This window comes from Emys orbicularis, chromosome 2 (genome assembly GCF_028017835.1).
Source record: "Emys orbicularis isolate rEmyOrb1 chromosome 2, rEmyOrb1.hap1, whole genome shotgun sequence".
Classification (NCBI taxonomy): domain Eukaryota; kingdom Metazoa; phylum Chordata; order Testudines; family Emydidae; genus Emys; species Emys orbicularis.
In genome coordinates, this window is record NC_088684.1 from 15,144,366 (window position 1) to 15,162,481 (window position 18,116).

The 18,116-nt window shown below is 43.8% G+C and overlaps 1 protein-coding gene across 1 annotated transcript in view; it reads left to right on the forward strand.

Moving 5' to 3' along the window:
• Positions 1-18,116, forward strand: part of ZFAT (zinc finger and AT-hook domain containing) — a 151,300-nt gene that overhangs the window by 84,276 nt on the left and 48,908 nt on the right. The window contains exons 9-11 of the mRNA XM_065398805.1: positions 1,546-1,695; positions 7,670-7,843; positions 14,825-14,913. Of these exons, the coding sequence (XP_065254877.1) occupies positions 1,546-1,695; positions 7,670-7,843; positions 14,825-14,913 (413 nt within the window). The remainder of the gene's footprint in view (positions 1-1,545; positions 1,696-7,669; positions 7,844-14,824; positions 14,914-18,116) is intronic.

An 18,116-nucleotide genomic window follows, 5' to 3' on the forward strand; every position in this document is an offset into this window, starting at 1 on the left:
ACATTCTGTAAACTGCTAGCCCAGTGCTGCATACTTAACTAATAAAAATAAGGAAGGTTAAACATCTGCTCAATTTTAGTATTTAAGGCCTATAATTTTTTTCCTTAGATGAAGAGTGGATCCTATCAGAACTTTGCAAAAAGCACAGCATGTTTAATAGAGACACTTCAGTGATATATTAAAGAAACGTTATTAAGATACACAGAACCTTTGCAAGCTAATATACAACAAAAGACTGTTTGTAATTAGATTTTAAAAGAAAAATATTTGCATAACACTTTCCCATGTATCCTCTCTTTGTGGTCATCAGGGATTATTATTATTTTTTGATCGCAAGCATATTTCCATTCAAAACAAAATTGACATTAAGGGGTGTTAAAGGTCCTGATAGCATAAAGTGACAAGTGCTGGAACTGAGTGAATGCAATTGTTTTTTAAAATGCAGAGGCAAGAGAATAAAGATGAAAGGCAAAACAAGATAATGTTCAAAGGATTTGAGTTTTAGAAGAACTTATCAAAAATTAATTTAAACCGAAACCATTTCTTATTTATCATAAAGTAATATTTCTGACAGCTTCTCCCTCCCCTCTGACTCTGATGTCAGCCAACCTGCTTTGTCTTTTTTTCTTGTTCAGCAAGCAAAAAACCTGATATTTTTACTTCCCCAGCCAGCACTTCTGCTTGTTCTAAGTTTCTGGACAGTAGACGTAAAATCCGGGCCCGATTGACGTCACTGGGGCTAGGATTCCACTTTAGTTTATTTAGGATTCCATCTGTTCTCAATGCTTAAAGTTTCTGGTCACAATAAGAGTCATATACACATAACATTTAACTATTATAATTTAGTACCATGTAGTAGGAAAGTATTGAAAGTCCATCATTGATGATTGGAACTGTTAAAGAACATTAAGTAATGTCTCTTAGCATGTGTGGTTAGGATTTTTAATTTTTTAAATAATAAAGCCTAACTATTTAAAGCTATTTTGACATCTCTAGAGTATTAGGCTACTCATTTTTTCCTTTTAAATGAAAGACCAGATTTTCAGAGGGGTTGAATGACCACAACTCAAACTGAAGTTTAGAGAAGCTGCAGGCGCTCAGCGCTTCTGGAAATCTCAAGTGAAACCTTTAACAAATGTTGTAAACCTGTTCGAAGATATTGAAACTTTATAAATATTTGCGTCTAAATGTTTCCTTATTACCTATTGGTGTACTGAGAATATTCATAGCTGGAAAATGACTTCTGACCCAGTGGTGCATGCAGGCTCTAATTTGTCACTGAAGCAGTAAGTCCCTGCGCGAGGATACACAGTGAATAAGTCAGTGTTTAATGCAGGAGAAATACATAAATTAATAAGGCTGTTTTCTTTGAGCTGGCCTTGTCTGTGTGGAAAGTTTTTTTTTTTTTAAAAAGTAAAGCTACTTAAATAGACACAAGTTAGGAAAAATCTAGATCTGCAATATTTTATTTTATATAGTATATCTTGGAAAAAATTCTGTGCATGACTGTCTGGAATGCCTTGTTTTCGTGCATGTTTTTTCCAGAGGTCTCAATGAGCACCATCTCAGAGATTCTCGGCAGGAGGGTTCAGTTGAAAGGATTAATTGGAAAACGAGCTGTGAAATGTCCCTATTGTGATTTCTATTTTATGAAGAATGGCTCAGACCTTCAGCGTCATATCTGGGCTCATGAAGGTAATGATGTTCAATTTTAAACTTTAATCCACATCATTTATTTTATATTCCTTGCTTATGGTCCCTTAATTAATATAGTAAATAATAAATTGAAAGCGAATGACATTTCAATCCTATTCATGTTTGTTTAGTACTCTGTACACAAGCCAGTCCTGTAGGAGAATTTGAAGTTTCCTGCTGTCTCTTAATAAAGTTTTTCTATTTGAAGTCAAAGTAAAAGTTCAGTAAACCTGTTTGTTGGGTTCTAGTTCCTACTGAACTACACGTCTTGTGATTCCCTGTGTCAATCACACGGGGTTGTCAGGGAGGGGTAGTACCTCTGATGGGGGAGCAGTCGTACTCCTAGGAGTAGCTCATCCACTTTGGTCCCCACTTGACACCCAGCTCTCACCTGTGGCTCCAAGTAGCTGTCAGCATGCGACAGCGGCCACACCCCGGAGACCATCTCGACTGGCGGGCTAAACCCAGGTGAGAGTAGCCGATGAGTATGAGACTCTCGGTGAGTTAGGGCCTGTCTACCCATTTCATGTGAAGGCTGGATCCGGCTGACTGAGGCAACCTGGTTCAACCTGGTTCAATGGTCAGGAAGGCGGTGACAGCAAGCGTTGTGGAACGCTTAAGAACACGACAAGACACGTAGGCGTCCTGGTCATCCACTGCGCCCTGCCCTATCTCCAGCCGTCTCGACTTCTGTCCTGCCACTGGGTACAGATAGGAACTGGGAAGAGAGAGTAAGGCTGACGTCGCGCAACTCTCCCTCACTTTAATCCAATTCATGCGCAAGTCTCGACATCATATCATATCATATTACATCATATCAAGTCCTGTGGCGATGGGCAAGCGACGAAGCAGCAGGTGTGGATACACTGAGAGCTGTAGCCGCGGACCTGCACATAGGCGGCTCAGGCATAATGGTCGTTCCTCACTGACCGAAGCAGCAGTGGAGCTCGGCATCTTCTTGAGCGACTGAGCAGCCCTATTCAGGATTGCACTGCTCACCTCCGTAGAATGAGGAGGGGGCTAGAAAAGGTGCCCTAAACATTGCCTGCTTCACCTTACCCTGGCCAGCATACCGCGGCTGGCGGGGATCCCACAAAAGCGGTCGAACAAAAACAAAACTTAGAGTGACACCGATCACTATTGGCACATGGAATGTGTGCACGTTACTGGACAACATCACGGCAGACAGACCAGAGAGAAGAACAGCACTTGTCGCCAGAGAGCTCGCACGCTACAACATTGACATTGCAGCCCTTAGCGAAACTCGCCTTGCTAATGAAGGACAGCTGTCCGAGTCAGGCGGTGGCTATACATTCTTCTGGAGTGGCTGCAGCAGTGATGAGCGTCGCGAATCTGGAGTTGGCTTCGCCATCAAGGATCATCTTGTTCGGAAACTTGCCAGTTCCCCCAAGGGTATGAATGACAATGCAGCTTCCGCTTCAAAAAGGAAAACAAGCTACTTTGATCAGTGCATATGCTCCTACAATGACCAACCCAGAGGATGTGAAGGATAAATTCTACGAAGAACTAGATACTCTGCTATCGTCAGTGCACTGCACAGACAAGCTGATTCTGCTTGGCGATTTTAACGCAAGAGTCGGATGCGATGCCGCAGCCTGGGAAGGAGTCATCGGGGAAAAATGGAGTGGGAAAGTGTAACAGCAATGGTCTGTTACTGCTGAAAACTTGTGCAGCAATACGGTCTTCCGCCTTCCTACCCGTAACAGGACTTCGTGGATGCATCCCCGTTCCAAGCACTGGCATTTGATCGATTATGTCATCATCAGGAGAAGGGACAGACAAGATGTCAGGGTTACAAAAGCTATGTGTGGCGCTGACTGTTGGACGGATCATAGGCTCATAGTATCCAAAATGAAGCTCCGTATCATGCCGAAGAGATGACCACAAGGCTGTAAGGCTCTCAAAAGGATCAACGTGTCGAAGCTGAAGAACAGCCGCATCACTGAAAATCTAGCGGAAGGTCTAGAGAATGAGCTTGCTGATCTTCGTATTGAGGATGACGCTGAGAAAGACTGGGAGCGATTCCGCAACACTGTCCATACAGCTGCATCGAAGGTATTGGGGCCCTTCACATGCAGGCGGCAAGACTGGTTTGACGAAAATGATGCAGAAATCCAGGCCTTACTTGCTGAGAAGCACCGCCTGCATCGTGCATATCAAAACGATCCGTCCTCAGCGGCAAAGAAGACCCCCTTTATCAACGCTCGCAGAACAGTATAGAATCGACTGCGCAAAATGCGGGACTTGTGGCTGAGCGCCAAAGCAGATGAAATACAGGCATATGCGGACAGGAACGACTATAAGCAGTTTTATGAAGCCCTCAACACACTCTATGGTCCACAGTCTTCTGGGAGCTTTCCCCTCCTGAACTCTGATGGTACTGTGCTTCTTACAGAGAAGACGCAGATTCTCCAGAGATGGGCTGAACACTTTGAAGCAATTCTCAATCGCCCCTCAGTCATCAATGATGAGGCCATTGACAAGATGTCCCAGGTTGCAGTCAATGACTCCATGGATGCTTCACCAGAAGAGGACGAAGTGAAGAAAGCTATCAATCAGCTGTCAAGTGCCAAAGCCCCAGGGTCAGATGCCATACCAGCAGAGGTGTACAAAGTCGGTGGACCCGTGCTGTTATGGAAACTCACTGAGCTGTTTCAGTCCTTCTGGAAGCAGGGAACCATTCCACAAGAATTTAGAGACGCGTCCATCTTGCACCTCTATAAGAGAAAGGGCAATCGCCAGGTATGCGATAATCACCGTGGAATCTCGCCGCTTTCTACAGCGGGGAAAGTTCTTGCACGGGTTCTGTTGAACCGATTGATCACTCACCTGGAGAAGGGCTTACTGCCAGAATCACAGTGTGGCTTCTGCAAGGGACGTGGGACTATTGACATGATCTTCGCTGTGCGTCAGCTACAGGAGAAATGTCAAGAGCAGAATCGTGAACTCTACACAACTTCTGTGGACCTCACGAAAGCATTTGACTCTGTCAGTCGCCAGGGCCTGTGGAGGATCATGTCGAAATTTGGCTGTCCAGACAGATTTATACGAATGGTACGTCAATTTCATCACGGTATCATGGCTCGTGTCCTGGATGACGGTGAAACATCTGAGGCCTTCCCAGTCACCAACGGCGTCAAGCAAGGGTGTGTTCTAGCACCCACTTTGTTCAGAATGATATTCTCTGCCACTTTGACTGATGCCTTTCAATACTGCACTGAAGGAGTAGGCCTGAAGTATAGAACTGACGGGAAACTATTCAATCTGAGGCAACTGCGTGCCATCACCAAGGTGAAGGAAACTGTACTTCGAGACTTTCTCTTTGCCGATGATTGTGCTCTGAATGCTAGTACAGAGCCAGAAATGCAAGCCAGTATGGACAAGTTTTCAACTGCATGCAACAACTTCGGTCTCACCATTAACATCAAGAGGACTGAGGTCATGCACCAGCCAGCTCCTCACGCTCCGTACTCAGAACGGTCCATCACTGTAAATGGACAGAGACTTCAGACAGTGGACCACTTCACGTACCTGGGCAGTACCCTTTCCCGAGCAGTGTCAATCGATGATGAAGTAAACTGCAGAATTGCTAAAGCCAGCTCTGCATTTGGCCGATTGTGCTCCAACGTTTGGGAACATCGAGGGATCAGCCTACCAACGAAGCTGAAGGTCTACCGAGCAGTGGTGCTTCCAACTCTGCTGTACGCCTGCGAGACGTGGACTGTCTATTGGAGTCATGCACAAAGGCTCAATCACTTCCACATTTCCTGTCTGCGAAAGCTTCTAAAAATCAGATGGCAGGACAAAGTGCCCGATACTGATGTCCTTACTAGAGCCAGTCTGCCGTCAGTTCACACATTGCTGATGAGAGCCCAGACCAGGTGGGCCAGACATATCGTGAGAATGTCAGACGAACGCATTCCTAAACAGCTCTTCTACGGAGAACTCACTCAGGGAAAGCGCTCCCATGGAGGACAAAAGAAGCGGTTCAAGGACACGCTGAAGACCTCTTTGAAGTCCTTCGAGATCAACACCGCCACATGGGAAACCTTCGCACTGAACCGTCCAGCATGACGCAGCCTCATTCACACAGGCAGTAATACCTCTGAGGCGAGGCATATTGCTGAGGCTGAAAAAAAGCGTGAGCTGCGCAAGTCCAGAGCTGCTTGTACATCATCGACAGTGCCATTACATGTCTGCCCGACGTGTGACAGGATGTTCCACGCTCGAATCGGACTGATCAGTCATCTTCGGACGCACAGAGCCCGGTCATTGAAAGAATGAGTTGTTGAGGTCTTCATCGATAACGATGGACGAACATCATCAAAGACAAGTCATAAGTAATGCAGAACTTGTTTCTGATCCCTCTTTGTTTACGAATGAATGAATTGCTGTAAATTCAGAAAGTGTTGCCTGCTCAAATAAATCTGAATAAGGAAGGGTGAACTAAATTCATATTATAGTCAAAATAAAGCCAGTGATTTGCAGTAATTGTTCAAGAATGAATTCACTCCATTCACGTGTCCAGAAAAACATGAAATGAAATGTATTAATAAAACAATTGAAATCCATTTGCATTTGTGAATGTTAATCGCTTACATAAGTCAATGAATAAGATGGAGAGTATATTAGATGAGTACAGTGAATATAGAAAACGTTGAAAATCATGAAAAAATGCTGCTGGTGTGTCCAGGCTTGTGCGGACAACATTTAGCAGTGTAGAAATTTACAAGTTACAAATCATCTCCGGATGGAGCTGGGTCTGGAGAAAGCTGGTTCATCCTCAGGCTGATAGGTTCATTCACTAAGTGGAGGATGGCAGCCATTCTATGCTTTTAGTGTCTTCAGTCCATTAATAAATCATGTGTGAGCATCTGATTGTGACCTAGAAGCGGAGTGTTTTTTCCATACTATTTTACTTACTTCCTGTATAAAAGGTATAATGGGCTGAATACTGACTGACCAGCTAATATATTGGTACCCAAATACTAGACTCATAACAGTATTTCAGGCATTTATACTAGCACTGTAGGTCCCCATCTCTGCCTTAATGATGAGCTGATATGCCTGGTCCTTGTGAACTACAGTTCCTGCCTCTCATCAGCCTAGTGTGCTTTAACCCAGTGGTTCTCAAAGCCGGTCCGCCGCTTGTTCAGGGAAAGCCCCTGGCGGGCCGTGCCAGTTTGTTTACCTGCGGCATCTGCAGGTTCGGCCGATCGTGGCTCTCACTGGCCACGGTTTGCCGCTCCAGGCCAGTGGGGGCTGCAGGAAGCAGCGCGGGCCGAGGGATGTGCTGGCCGCCCTTCCCGCAGCCCCCATTGGCCTGGAGTGGCGAGCCACGGCCAGTGGGAGCTGCGATCGGCCGAACCTGTGGAAGTGGCAGGTAAACAAACCGGCCCGCCCCGCCAGGGGCTTTCCCGGAACAAGCGGCGGACCGGCTTTGAGAACCACTGCTTTAACCCACAAAGTCTCTGTCTGCCAGAAGGATGGAAACCATCCACCCTGATTTGTGGAAGAAGAGGGTGTATGGGAGAAATCCATCTTGAAACAACAAAGTGAGCAGGAAATAAGGCTCCAGGCCAAAATGTTCAAACTCTCATGCCTATATTAGGCACCTGAATCCACACATAGACACCTAAATAAGTGGTCTAAATTTCTGAGGTGCTGAGCATCCAGTACTTGTCGTTAAGTCAATAGGTGGTGTATGGACTCAGGATCTCTGAAAATCAGGCCACTTATCAAGCTTACTGAATCTAAGTATAAATTTAGATTCCTAAATGTAGGCATCCAAATTTGAAAATGTTAGCCTTATTGCCTAGGTTGTTTATACAGTCGGAACAATTTTTCTCTCCAGTAATCGCCCACTCCCTTTTCCCCCACTAGCTCCAGCCAAAATATGCAGTTTAGAAATTTTATAACATAAGTGATGTATTTTTTTTAACTCTGTTGGTAGGTGTCAAACCATTCAAATGTTCTCTTTGCGAATATGCTACTCGCAGCAAGAGTAATCTGAAAGCTCATATGAATCGCCACAGCACTGAGAAAACGCACCTCTGTGATATGTGTGGAAAAAAGTTCAAATCAAAAGGCACTTTGAAGAGTCATAAACTCCTCCATACTGCTGATGGTGAGTGGATGTTTGACAGATTGAAGTTTATGCATTTGGGTGCTAGATATTGTCTAAATTTTAGCACATTAGTGGCAATGCAATTTTCCTGTGATCAGTGAGCCTGCATATATCAGATTTTCTTTACTCACAAGAAAAATTTTGAGATATGGAGTGTCACAGTTTAGGGCAACTACACCTGTATTTTCCCTCCGTAGTCCCTTAAGGGCACCCACTCTAGGCTCCCAGGTCCTCAGCTGTCACCTCTCTTGAGCCCAGATCTGCCTCTCTGTCCTTCCTGACTGGGGCTTTTCCAGGCTGCAGAGTTCCCAGCCTACATGGCAATATTTTCAGCAAGCCAGACTGTCTAACAGGCCAGTATTTGTGCTTTGCTTTCCCTCCCAAGGCTACGAACAATGTAATTTCCAGCAGTTATAAGTTACCACACAACTCTTTCTAAGTTAATACATATATTCTTAAGGTGAAAAGTATTACAGAGAAGACATATTAAAAGAATGTATTGCTTGCTAAAAAAAACTTTCCAGAGGTCACCTCACTATACCCTAAAGCTCTGGTACATCAGTCCTTCAAAACCACAACTGGGTTTCCCTGTGGTTATAAGTTCATAAATGTCTCAGATTCAGAACCAGACCCACCATGAATAGTTCAGTCTTTCCTTTATACAGCTTGGGTTTTTGATCTTGGCCTCATGTAACAGGTGATGAGACAAAGGCCCACTCCTGAGGGCATAGCTTCAAAAGGCTGTTTTTTTACCTAACCAGACATAGGGAATTTGCATTCACCTCCCCCTAGATATTCTCCAGAAAAAATACTTAACACTTTTTGTTCCAAGAGTCCATTCTTCTCTGGCACATTGTTCAATATAGTCCTCTGAATTCCCAGGTCTCCCATGTGTTGCATCTCCCCTATTGAGAGGTTACGTAAAATCCCAGCCCACACTAATATATAAACCATTAACTTAATACAATAGATTCTAAAGATGCTTAAACTTAATTCAATAAGATCTCACAAGGTGTGACAAAGTTCCTCCTCTATCTTGGTGGGTCCTCCGCTTATTGGCGGATTTTCTTGCCTCAGAGATTCACCATGTGGGTTGGGGAACAGCCCAGAGACCTTCCCCTCTGGAAGAACCCACAGTCCAGGTCAATTGGGAGGTTTGGGGGGGAACCCGGGCCCACCCTCTACTCCGGGTTCCAGCCCAGGGCCCTGTGGACTGCAGCTGTCTATAGTGCCTCCTGTAACAGCTGCATGACAGCTACAACTCCCTGGGCTACTTCCCCATGGCCTCCTCCAAACACCTTCCTTATTCTCACCACAGGACCTTCCTCCTCGTGTCTGATAATGCTTGTGCTCCTCAGTCCTCCAGCAGCACACCCTCTCACTCTCAGCTCCTTGCGCCTCTTGCTCCCAGCTCCTCACACTCACACCACTAACTGAAGTGAGCTCCTTTTTAAAACCCAGGTGCCCTGATTAGCCTGCCTTAATTGATTCTAGCAGCTTCTTCTTAATTGGCTCCAGGTGTCCTAATTAGCCTGCCTGCCTTAACTGGTTCTAGCAGGTTCCTGATTACTCTAGTACAGCCCCTGCTCTGGTCACTCAGGGAACAGAAAACTACTCATCCAGTGACCAGTATATTTGCCCTCTACCAGACTCCTGTACCCCACTGGTCTGGGTCTGTCACAAAGGATATGGCAGGAAATTGCCATATCTGTTGCATGGAGCCATTGAAGATGTCTCATGATTAATTTGTATAAATGGAGAGACAGCTGACTACCAAAGATTCGATCTTCTAAAATGCTAGTTTGGCTTCTTATCCTTTAGATATAGAATTCCATATGCACAGCTCCTGTTGATATCAGTTGGAGTTTGGCAAATGGAAGAATTGCAGGAGCAGGACCTTAATCTTTCTTTATGTGAAGATATGTTCTTCTGTTGCATTTGCCCAGGGCCGGCTCCAGGGTTTTTGCTGCCCCAATCGGCCCCAAAAAAAAAAAAAAAGCCGCGATCGCGATCTGCGGCGGCAATTAGGCGGGAGGTCCTTCGCTCCGAGCGGAAGTGAGGGACCATCCGCCGAATTGCCGCCGAGTAGCTGGACGTGCCGCCCCTCTCCAGAGTGGCCGCCCCAAGCACCTGCTTGGCAAGCTGGTGCCTGGAGCTGGCCCTGCATTTGCCACACACAGTTAGCGCTCAGTGCTTAGGCAGTGCAGTATTGGGTGGTACAGAAAAACTTGACACTGTTCATATGCGAATCTTCAGTCTGATTTAAGTTTTCAAATGTGAAGAATATTATCTCATATTGGTTGAGAAAATGTACACAAAATATAAAAAGGAAAACAATGTTTGAAATAAATAAGAAATTTCAAAATATGACAATTTATTCTTTGAGTGGGATTTTCAAACGGGACTCAGTGATTTAGTAGCACAAGTCCCATTGACTTTTACTATGTATTCAGTAGCCTGTGGTATGTTTCTATGTTATAATTGATCTAGTCTTTTCAAATATAATTCCATTCTATCTTTGTCAGGTTTTTAATATCAGTTTTATTTCATATATACATTTTTGTTAATGCACTAACATTGTCTTCTAATACTGCTACTCTTTTGCAATCTCCCTTTCCATCACTTTTGATAATTTATTTTGAAATTAGATTTTCATTACAATGTATACTTCACAATAGAGGATTTATATTTCAAATTTATCCCAATGTCCCAATGAAACCAAAATAAGAAGATGTAAACAGAAATGTTGTGTGTACATGTAATTATTGTAATGTTCACTAGAATCACTAAATCACTCCCAATTGCTATTTTCCTAAAAAAAAAAAAAAAAAAATTCAATAAATAGTTGTACTTTCCAGTTGCCCCAATGTAATTGGATCCAGAGGACCTCATTTTAAAAGCTGACCCAAATCCAAGCACGGCCAATCTGACCTAAGAATCTCAAGTCGTTTTGAAACTGACCCTACCCAAACTTGCCACTTCCCCCCAAAGTTGGGTCAGCACCACTGCCTCGTTCTTGTGGCTCATCCTGGTAGGGCCCCAAGCCTGTGATCCATCTCTGACTGCCTCCTCTCTGTAGGGTCAGTGCAGCAGTGGTTGTATGCTCCGTTCCTGCCAGCCACCGTCACTGCCCCTCTGCACTGTGAGCACCGCAGCGTGAGAGGTGCTGTCACTCGTTGGCATACTCATTTTGCAGCGCATACAGCATAGCAAGGTGATGGCAGCCAGCAGGAGTGGGGGCATGCCAACTCCGCACCAACACCACAGGATAAAAGGAGGTGTTCAGAGGTTACTCGACCTGAGAGGGTTAGGTTGTTTTCGTACCTGACCTGAACCCGACACTTGTAGTCAGGTCCAGTTACGTTGGGGTCAGGTTGCAGGGCTCTAACCGGATTAACACTAGCACAATAATATAGTATGGCTGTATTTTGGAATCAAATCAATAACTATCAAATAAAACCCTCCTATGCTGAGCTGTGTTTATCTTTGATTTTTGTTCATATAATTGAGTCAAAAGGAAATTTTGGGATGCAATTTACAAAGAAGCATCTTCCGATTTTCACTGCATGCTCATACTTTGTATAACCAGCTATTGGGTAAGGGTAGGTTTTATTATGAAAATATAGTAAAATCTTATTTTCTCTTTCGCTCTTATGGCTTAATTTAAAAAAAAAACTACCTTTTTGTGTTTTCATTCACAAATTTTCATGTACAATTATTTTCATGTGCAGATAATCAAATTTGAACATGAAAATGTTATTTGTGTTTGTAAATCAGGCAGTTCAATGTCTGATCTATTTCATGTGTGCAAATAAGTGATTGTTGTGCTACTTTATAGACTGAGTTGACCTTAACTTGACCATAATGAGAATAGGGCTATAGTCACACAGGCTTTGCCTAGACTAGGTTATAAAGGTGTGGTGTTAGGACATGTTAGCTAAGGTGTTTTTACTAACATCTTCCAAAATTCTAGCATAGACTTGGTGCTATGTACTTTAACACACGAGCTGGTCGAGTTGAAGCCTTGGCTACAGGTAGGGTTGCCAACCCTCCAGGATTGTCCTGGAGTCTCCAGGAATTAAAGATTAAGCTTTAATTAAAGATTATGTCATGTGATGAAACCTCTAGGAATATGCCCAACCAAAATCAGCAACCCTAGGTACAGGAAAAACAAATATATGCCCAGTAGCCTTTATTGTCAGGGCTCAGACTGCCATCTACCTCTGGAGTATATGAGATGGCTTTGTTTTTCCAGCTGCTGCTGTTTCTCGTGATGTAAATGTACTGGGTCTCCTCCCTTTCCATTGCCTGCTTTTTCCTCTTTATTTCCTTTCCAAAATTCTAAATGCAAATCCTGCCCCATTGAAATCAGGTGGGAGTTCTGCCATTGACTTCATCAGTATCAGGGTTCCCACCCTAGATATGTCAAACCTCCAGGTGTTTTCAGTTATCCCCCTCCTTAATCCCACCCCTTCAAATGCTGCACGTACTTTAAGCACTGGTGGCAAGTGGGATAACATTTCTAGTTGGAGATGTGTTGTATGATTTGTCAAAGGATTTTCAGCCTCTTGAGTGGTGACACCTTCAATTGTATGGTGCCTCCATCCCTTCAAATATTACTAACACAGTCCAGTGTTGTTCAGTTATTCTACAAATAAACAGAATGGGTTTGAAAATCGCTTCACTGTTTCTGTCTTGTCTTCCTGGCTTATGAATTTAGGCATTTTTTGTTCAAACTTCAGCCCTGCAGGGTCAGTTTAACCACTAGAAAATAAGTGGGTTCTTTTTCTCTGCTTTATTCCTCTCAAGAGTGATATGACAGAAAACAATTCAATCGTCTAGGCTGATTACAGTTTATGAGTAGAAATGAAGCATAGAACCTGACTTTCATTATTTTAATTAAGTAGCAAAAAAATGGTGTCAAGATTTTTCTTAGCTGTTTTTATTGGAGCTGTCACTTTCAGTATAAAACATTTGCAACTTTTATTAACAAGATTCTGAATGTAAAGAAACTGCCCTGTTTTGTGACAAGTTGGAGTGAATCTGCCTTTTCCACTTTTGCCTTGGTCCTTTTAGTTTTTGACAACTTTTCTAACAAGCATTTAAAATTGTTTGAACAAATGAAGCTCTGTGGTATGGAAATCCTGGAAGTGGGAAGATCGATCTCTCTCTGTCTCTCTGCATTTCAATATTCCCCATCCTTGTGGTGTCTGAACTCATAACTAAGGGAGGAAGATGAAGAATGGAGGAATAGAGAAGAGCATGGAGAAGGGAGAAAGAGAGAATGAAAGGAAAGATGGAGAATATTTGTTTTCAAATCAAGAGGAAGGAGAATATAAAGAGAAAAACAAATGTTTTAGGGGGGGAAAAAAGTGAATGGTGGGGAGATAGGGTCATAGAATGAGTTTGAGAGTTCCAGCATAGCACTTCCTAGCTTTTGCAAAGCCTCAAACAAGAGATCCTCTCCTTGAAATGTAAGAGAGATTTCAGTCCCATTGGTGAATAGGGTCATGAAATACATTGTTTCCACATTTGACTATCTTGATCCCCTTCAGAATGCCCCTACTTCATAGACTCATAGATTCAATATTTTCATTAATGATTTGGATAGTGGAGTGGAGAGTGTGCTTATTAAATATGTGGATGATGCCAAGATGGGAGAGGTTGCAAGCACTTTGGAGAACAGGATTGAAATTTGAAATGACCATCATGTTCCATCATGTTCCTAAGTAAATAATTCCAATACTGTAGTTAATTACAGCTACTGTTAAAAATGTTGTGCCTTATTTGTAGTCTGAATTTGCAAAGCTTCAGCTTCCAATCGTTGAAATTCAGGCTATGTCAATCCATTCTCCAGTGTTCCAAATGGGTGACAGCAAATTATATCTTTTTGGTCACGAAAGCTTATGCCCAAATACATTTGTTAGTCTCTAAGGTGCCACAAGGACTCCTCATTGTTTTTGCTGATACAGACTGACGTGGCTACCACTCTGAAACCTGTCACAAACGACATGGTAGATGCCCCCAAGATAACTCACTTGTCTTCTAGGCATCAACAATAGCTTGAAGTTGCTGTCATCTAAGTGACCAAGTAATACGGTGACCAGATAACAATTTTACATGTCCCTGGTTTCTAGGTAATAGATATTTTTCCAGTCTGCCTACAACACTCCTAGTCTTTTAGTTATGGGCTCCTTTTGAGCACAGACTGGCAAGGTAAAAAAAAAATCACATTCACTATAGTTTGTTTCTTCAGTCCCACATTGAACCCAGGCGTACGGAAGTGAAAGGTCTGAGCATAAAGCTTCAGTACCACTTGGCATGTTAACATACTATTTTATATTTATTTTGCTTATTTCTGTGTGGCAGCTTTTGGGGTTTTTTGTCTTTGTTTGCAAGGATCCCTTTCAGGACTGTTTGAGTCATTATTTTAAGATTGTAGTGAAACATGCCAATAAAAATCATTTGTTGAAGACCAGCTGCAATAATTTATAGTATTCTAAAAATAAATCCAGTGAGTGTCAAAAATAAAAAATGTACATGAGTCATAACAGTTGGAAGATTGGGACAGAGATGGAACAAGCACCTGCAACAGGCGTGTCTGAACAGCTGTCTTTTAAGAGCTACGTTATTTACAACCAAATAAATGTGCTTGCAGCTATGTTTTTGCAAAGCAGCAATGATGTCCACTGGCCATTTACGCTAAAGTGTGTTCTTTCCCCAATGGCTATCCCAAGTAATATATTCACTAACACTTGTAATTAAAAATAGCAGACAAAGGCTCTTTCTGTCCTATTCTGTTCAGACCTATTTGACCCAGAATTTTGCCTCTCTATTGATACTAAATTCTAACAGATAAGTTTACAATATTTGGTTATCCTTACTCTGTTAACAATCATCTTTATCATGAAATATCATTGATAGCTTTCTGTATTTAAATATGAAGAGGCAATCTGAACACATTTTCTATTTCTGTTTCAGGAAAGCAGTTTAAATGTACAGTGTGTGACTACACTGCAGCCCAAAAGCCACAGCTCCTACGTCACATGGAACAACATGTCTCTTTCAAGGTAAGAGCGCAAGTAAACCATGATTAATTAATACTCATGTAGCAATAAAGGGGTCTTCAGACTGCACAACAACTTTCAAGAAGGATGTTCTTATTTCTAGTGATATAACATATGATATTTTTATGTTTCTAATATTAGAAGGGGGATTTTGACTTTGGCATTTAAATATTAAGCAACATAACTTGAAGAATACACTCCAAACTGTGCAACAACATGATGGAATCATTTTGTTTATGGAAATTTATATTTAATTTCTTTTTTTTTTAAAGTATGTATTTTTCACTGCAAAATAAACATGACTATTTAAACCTGTATGTTACAATTTCCTAGTAAAGTAAGAAGTGGTCTTCCATAGATTATTGTTCACTGCCCCCTTTAACTTTCTTTGAAAGATGGCCATCTTATTTACAGTAGATGAGTTCATTTGTTTTCAAAGGACATTAGGGACAATGAAATCTAAAACATATCTGTCTGTCTAAAGTGTGTCTCAGAAGGAAGCTTGTTAATGTATCTGTGAAGCACTTAGATTGGAGATCAGTTTATATTAATAAAATGTAGCAATACCTTATTTATTCCTAAATATTACAGTGACTCTCAGTGTGGTAGAATATGATGTCATGAATATGGAGGATACTATATTCAGAGAATGAAAAATGGCATTTGCTTTCATTTTCAGCAAAATCCAAAATTTTATCTTTAAAGAAAATGTTCAGTATAGTTTAGCACTTTTATCCTGACAATGAGTAAACCTCTAAGCCATTCTACAAAGATGTTATGCTTTTTTTTGCAATTCATCAGCTTTCAGTACCTAATGACTTATTTTGCTTCTTTAAAGTATCATTTATATTTTATCATTTATATCAACATTAAGCTTGCTGCCTGTCTAAAGCAGAAATTAAGACAGTCCCTGGCCCAGAATTTAAATTCTAGAAGACAGACATAGAAAGAGAAAATGAACAGAGACATCCAGAGGAAGGCAGCATTATATATATATATATATATATATATATATATATATATATATATATATATATGTATATGTATAATAATTTCATTCCTTTTGCATTATATTTGTATTTCCAGCATTTTTTATGTAGGATGGGAATTCAACACTTTCATTTTCTGATAGATTTAATTTTATGATAGACACACAACTGTGGTGTAATTAGGGTTACCATATTTTAATTTTTAAAAAGGAGGACACTCCATGGGGCCCCGCCCCTGCCCCAACTCTGCCCCCTCCCCTGAACGCTCCGCCCCCTGCTCCTCCCCCTCCCCTGCTTCCCGCGAATCAAATGTTCGCGGGAAGCCTGAAACAGGGAGGCAGCAGGTAAGCTGGGGCGGGATGCGGCGCGGCGCGGCTCAGTCCGGCCCCCCTGGCCGAGCGGCTCCCTTCGGCGGCCGGCCGGCCCAGGCCAAGAGGCTTTGGCCCCGGCGTCTCCCGCCCGGCTGGGGCCCCGGCCCCTGGCCAAGTGCCCACACCTCCGGCCGAGCACCGCGCCGGCCCCCGGCCCCTGGCCGAGCACCGCGCCGGCCCCCGGCCAAGTGCCCGCGCTCCCGGCCCAGCCCCAGGCACAGCACCACGCCGACCCCGGTCCCGGCCCCCGGCCAAGTGCCCGCGCCCCAGGCCCAGCACCGCGCCGGCCCCGCGCCCCCGGCCTCAGCCCCGGCCGAGCACCGCGCCGGCCCCGGCCCCCGGCCAAGTGCCCACGCCCCCGGCCGAGCGCCCGCCCCGGCCAAGCACCCGCGCCGGCCCCCGGCCCAGTGCCCGCGCCCCTGGCCCAGCACCGCGCCGGCCCCTGGCCCCAGCCCCGGCCGAGCACCGCGCCGACCCCGGCCCCGGCCAAGTGCCCGCGCCCCCGGCCCGGCCCAGCACCGCGCCAGCCCCGCGCTCCCGGCCCCAGCCCCTGCCGAGCACCGCGCCGGCCCCCGGCCCCGCACCACCGGGCCTTACCTCCCTATTTTCCCGGACATGTCCGGCTTTTTGGGATTTCCCCCCGGACGGGGATTTGAGGCCCAAAAAGCCAGACATGTCCGGGAAAATCCGGACATATGGTAATCCTAGTGTAATACATCTGAGAAGTTGATTGTTTCTAATAGAATGCAAAACTGCTGCAAGATGCTAAATAAGTCTGTGACGGGTTGGATCACAAAAACCCCCTTGGGAACTGCCAACTGATGTGCCAAGACTACTTCTGCCCCTGCTTTCCATGCCCTCCCAGCTTGGGACTTCAGTGCCCAGCCTGGTTTGAGCCAGACCCACTAGCCTGCTGCAAACCCAGACCCAGGTCTGAACCACATGCCCCAAAGCTGCAGGCTTAAACTGAAAGCAGCTTAAGAGGTGTTCCTGTCTTTAACACTAAGATGCCCAACACCCAATGGGGTCCAAACCCCAAATAAATCCGTTTTTACCTTGTATAAAGCTTATACAGGATAAACTCATAAATTGTTTGCCCTCTATAACACTGATAGAGAGATATGCACAGCTGTTTGCCCCTCTCCCCCCCGCCCCCCCAGTATTAATACATACTCTGGGTTAATAAGTAAAAATTGATTTTATTAAATACAGAAAGTAGGATTTAAGTGGTTCCAAGTAGTAACAGACAGAACAAAGCGAATTACCAAGCAAAATAAAATAGAACACACAAGTCTATGTCTAATACAGTAAGAAAACTGAATACAGTTTAAAACATCACCCAGTAAGCTTCCTTTTACAGACTAGTCTCCTGCTAGTCTGGGTCCAGCAATCACTCACACCCCCTGTAGTTATTGTCCCTTGTTCCAGTTTCTTCAGGTATCCTTGGGGGTGGAGAGGCTATCTCTTTAGCCAGATGAAGACAAAATGGAGGCGTCTCCCACGGGCTTAAATAGACTTCCTCTTGTGGGTGGAGACCCCCTCCTCTCTCCTATGCAAAGTCCAGCTCCAAGATGGAGTTTTGGAGTCACATGGGCAAGTCACATGTCCATGCAGGACTCAGTTTTTACAAACAGCAGCCATTGCTTACATGCTACCTTGCTCGTCCTCAGGTTGACTTCTTATGTGGATTGGAGCCTTACAAGATTCATTGTCCTTTAAGTGTTTCTTGATTGGGCACTTAATTTGCACATTCCTTTCTCAAGAAGCTGACCAAATGCTCTACTAAGGCTACTTAGAAATCAAGCAAGTACACAGCCAATATTCATAATGTCAAGTACAAAAATGA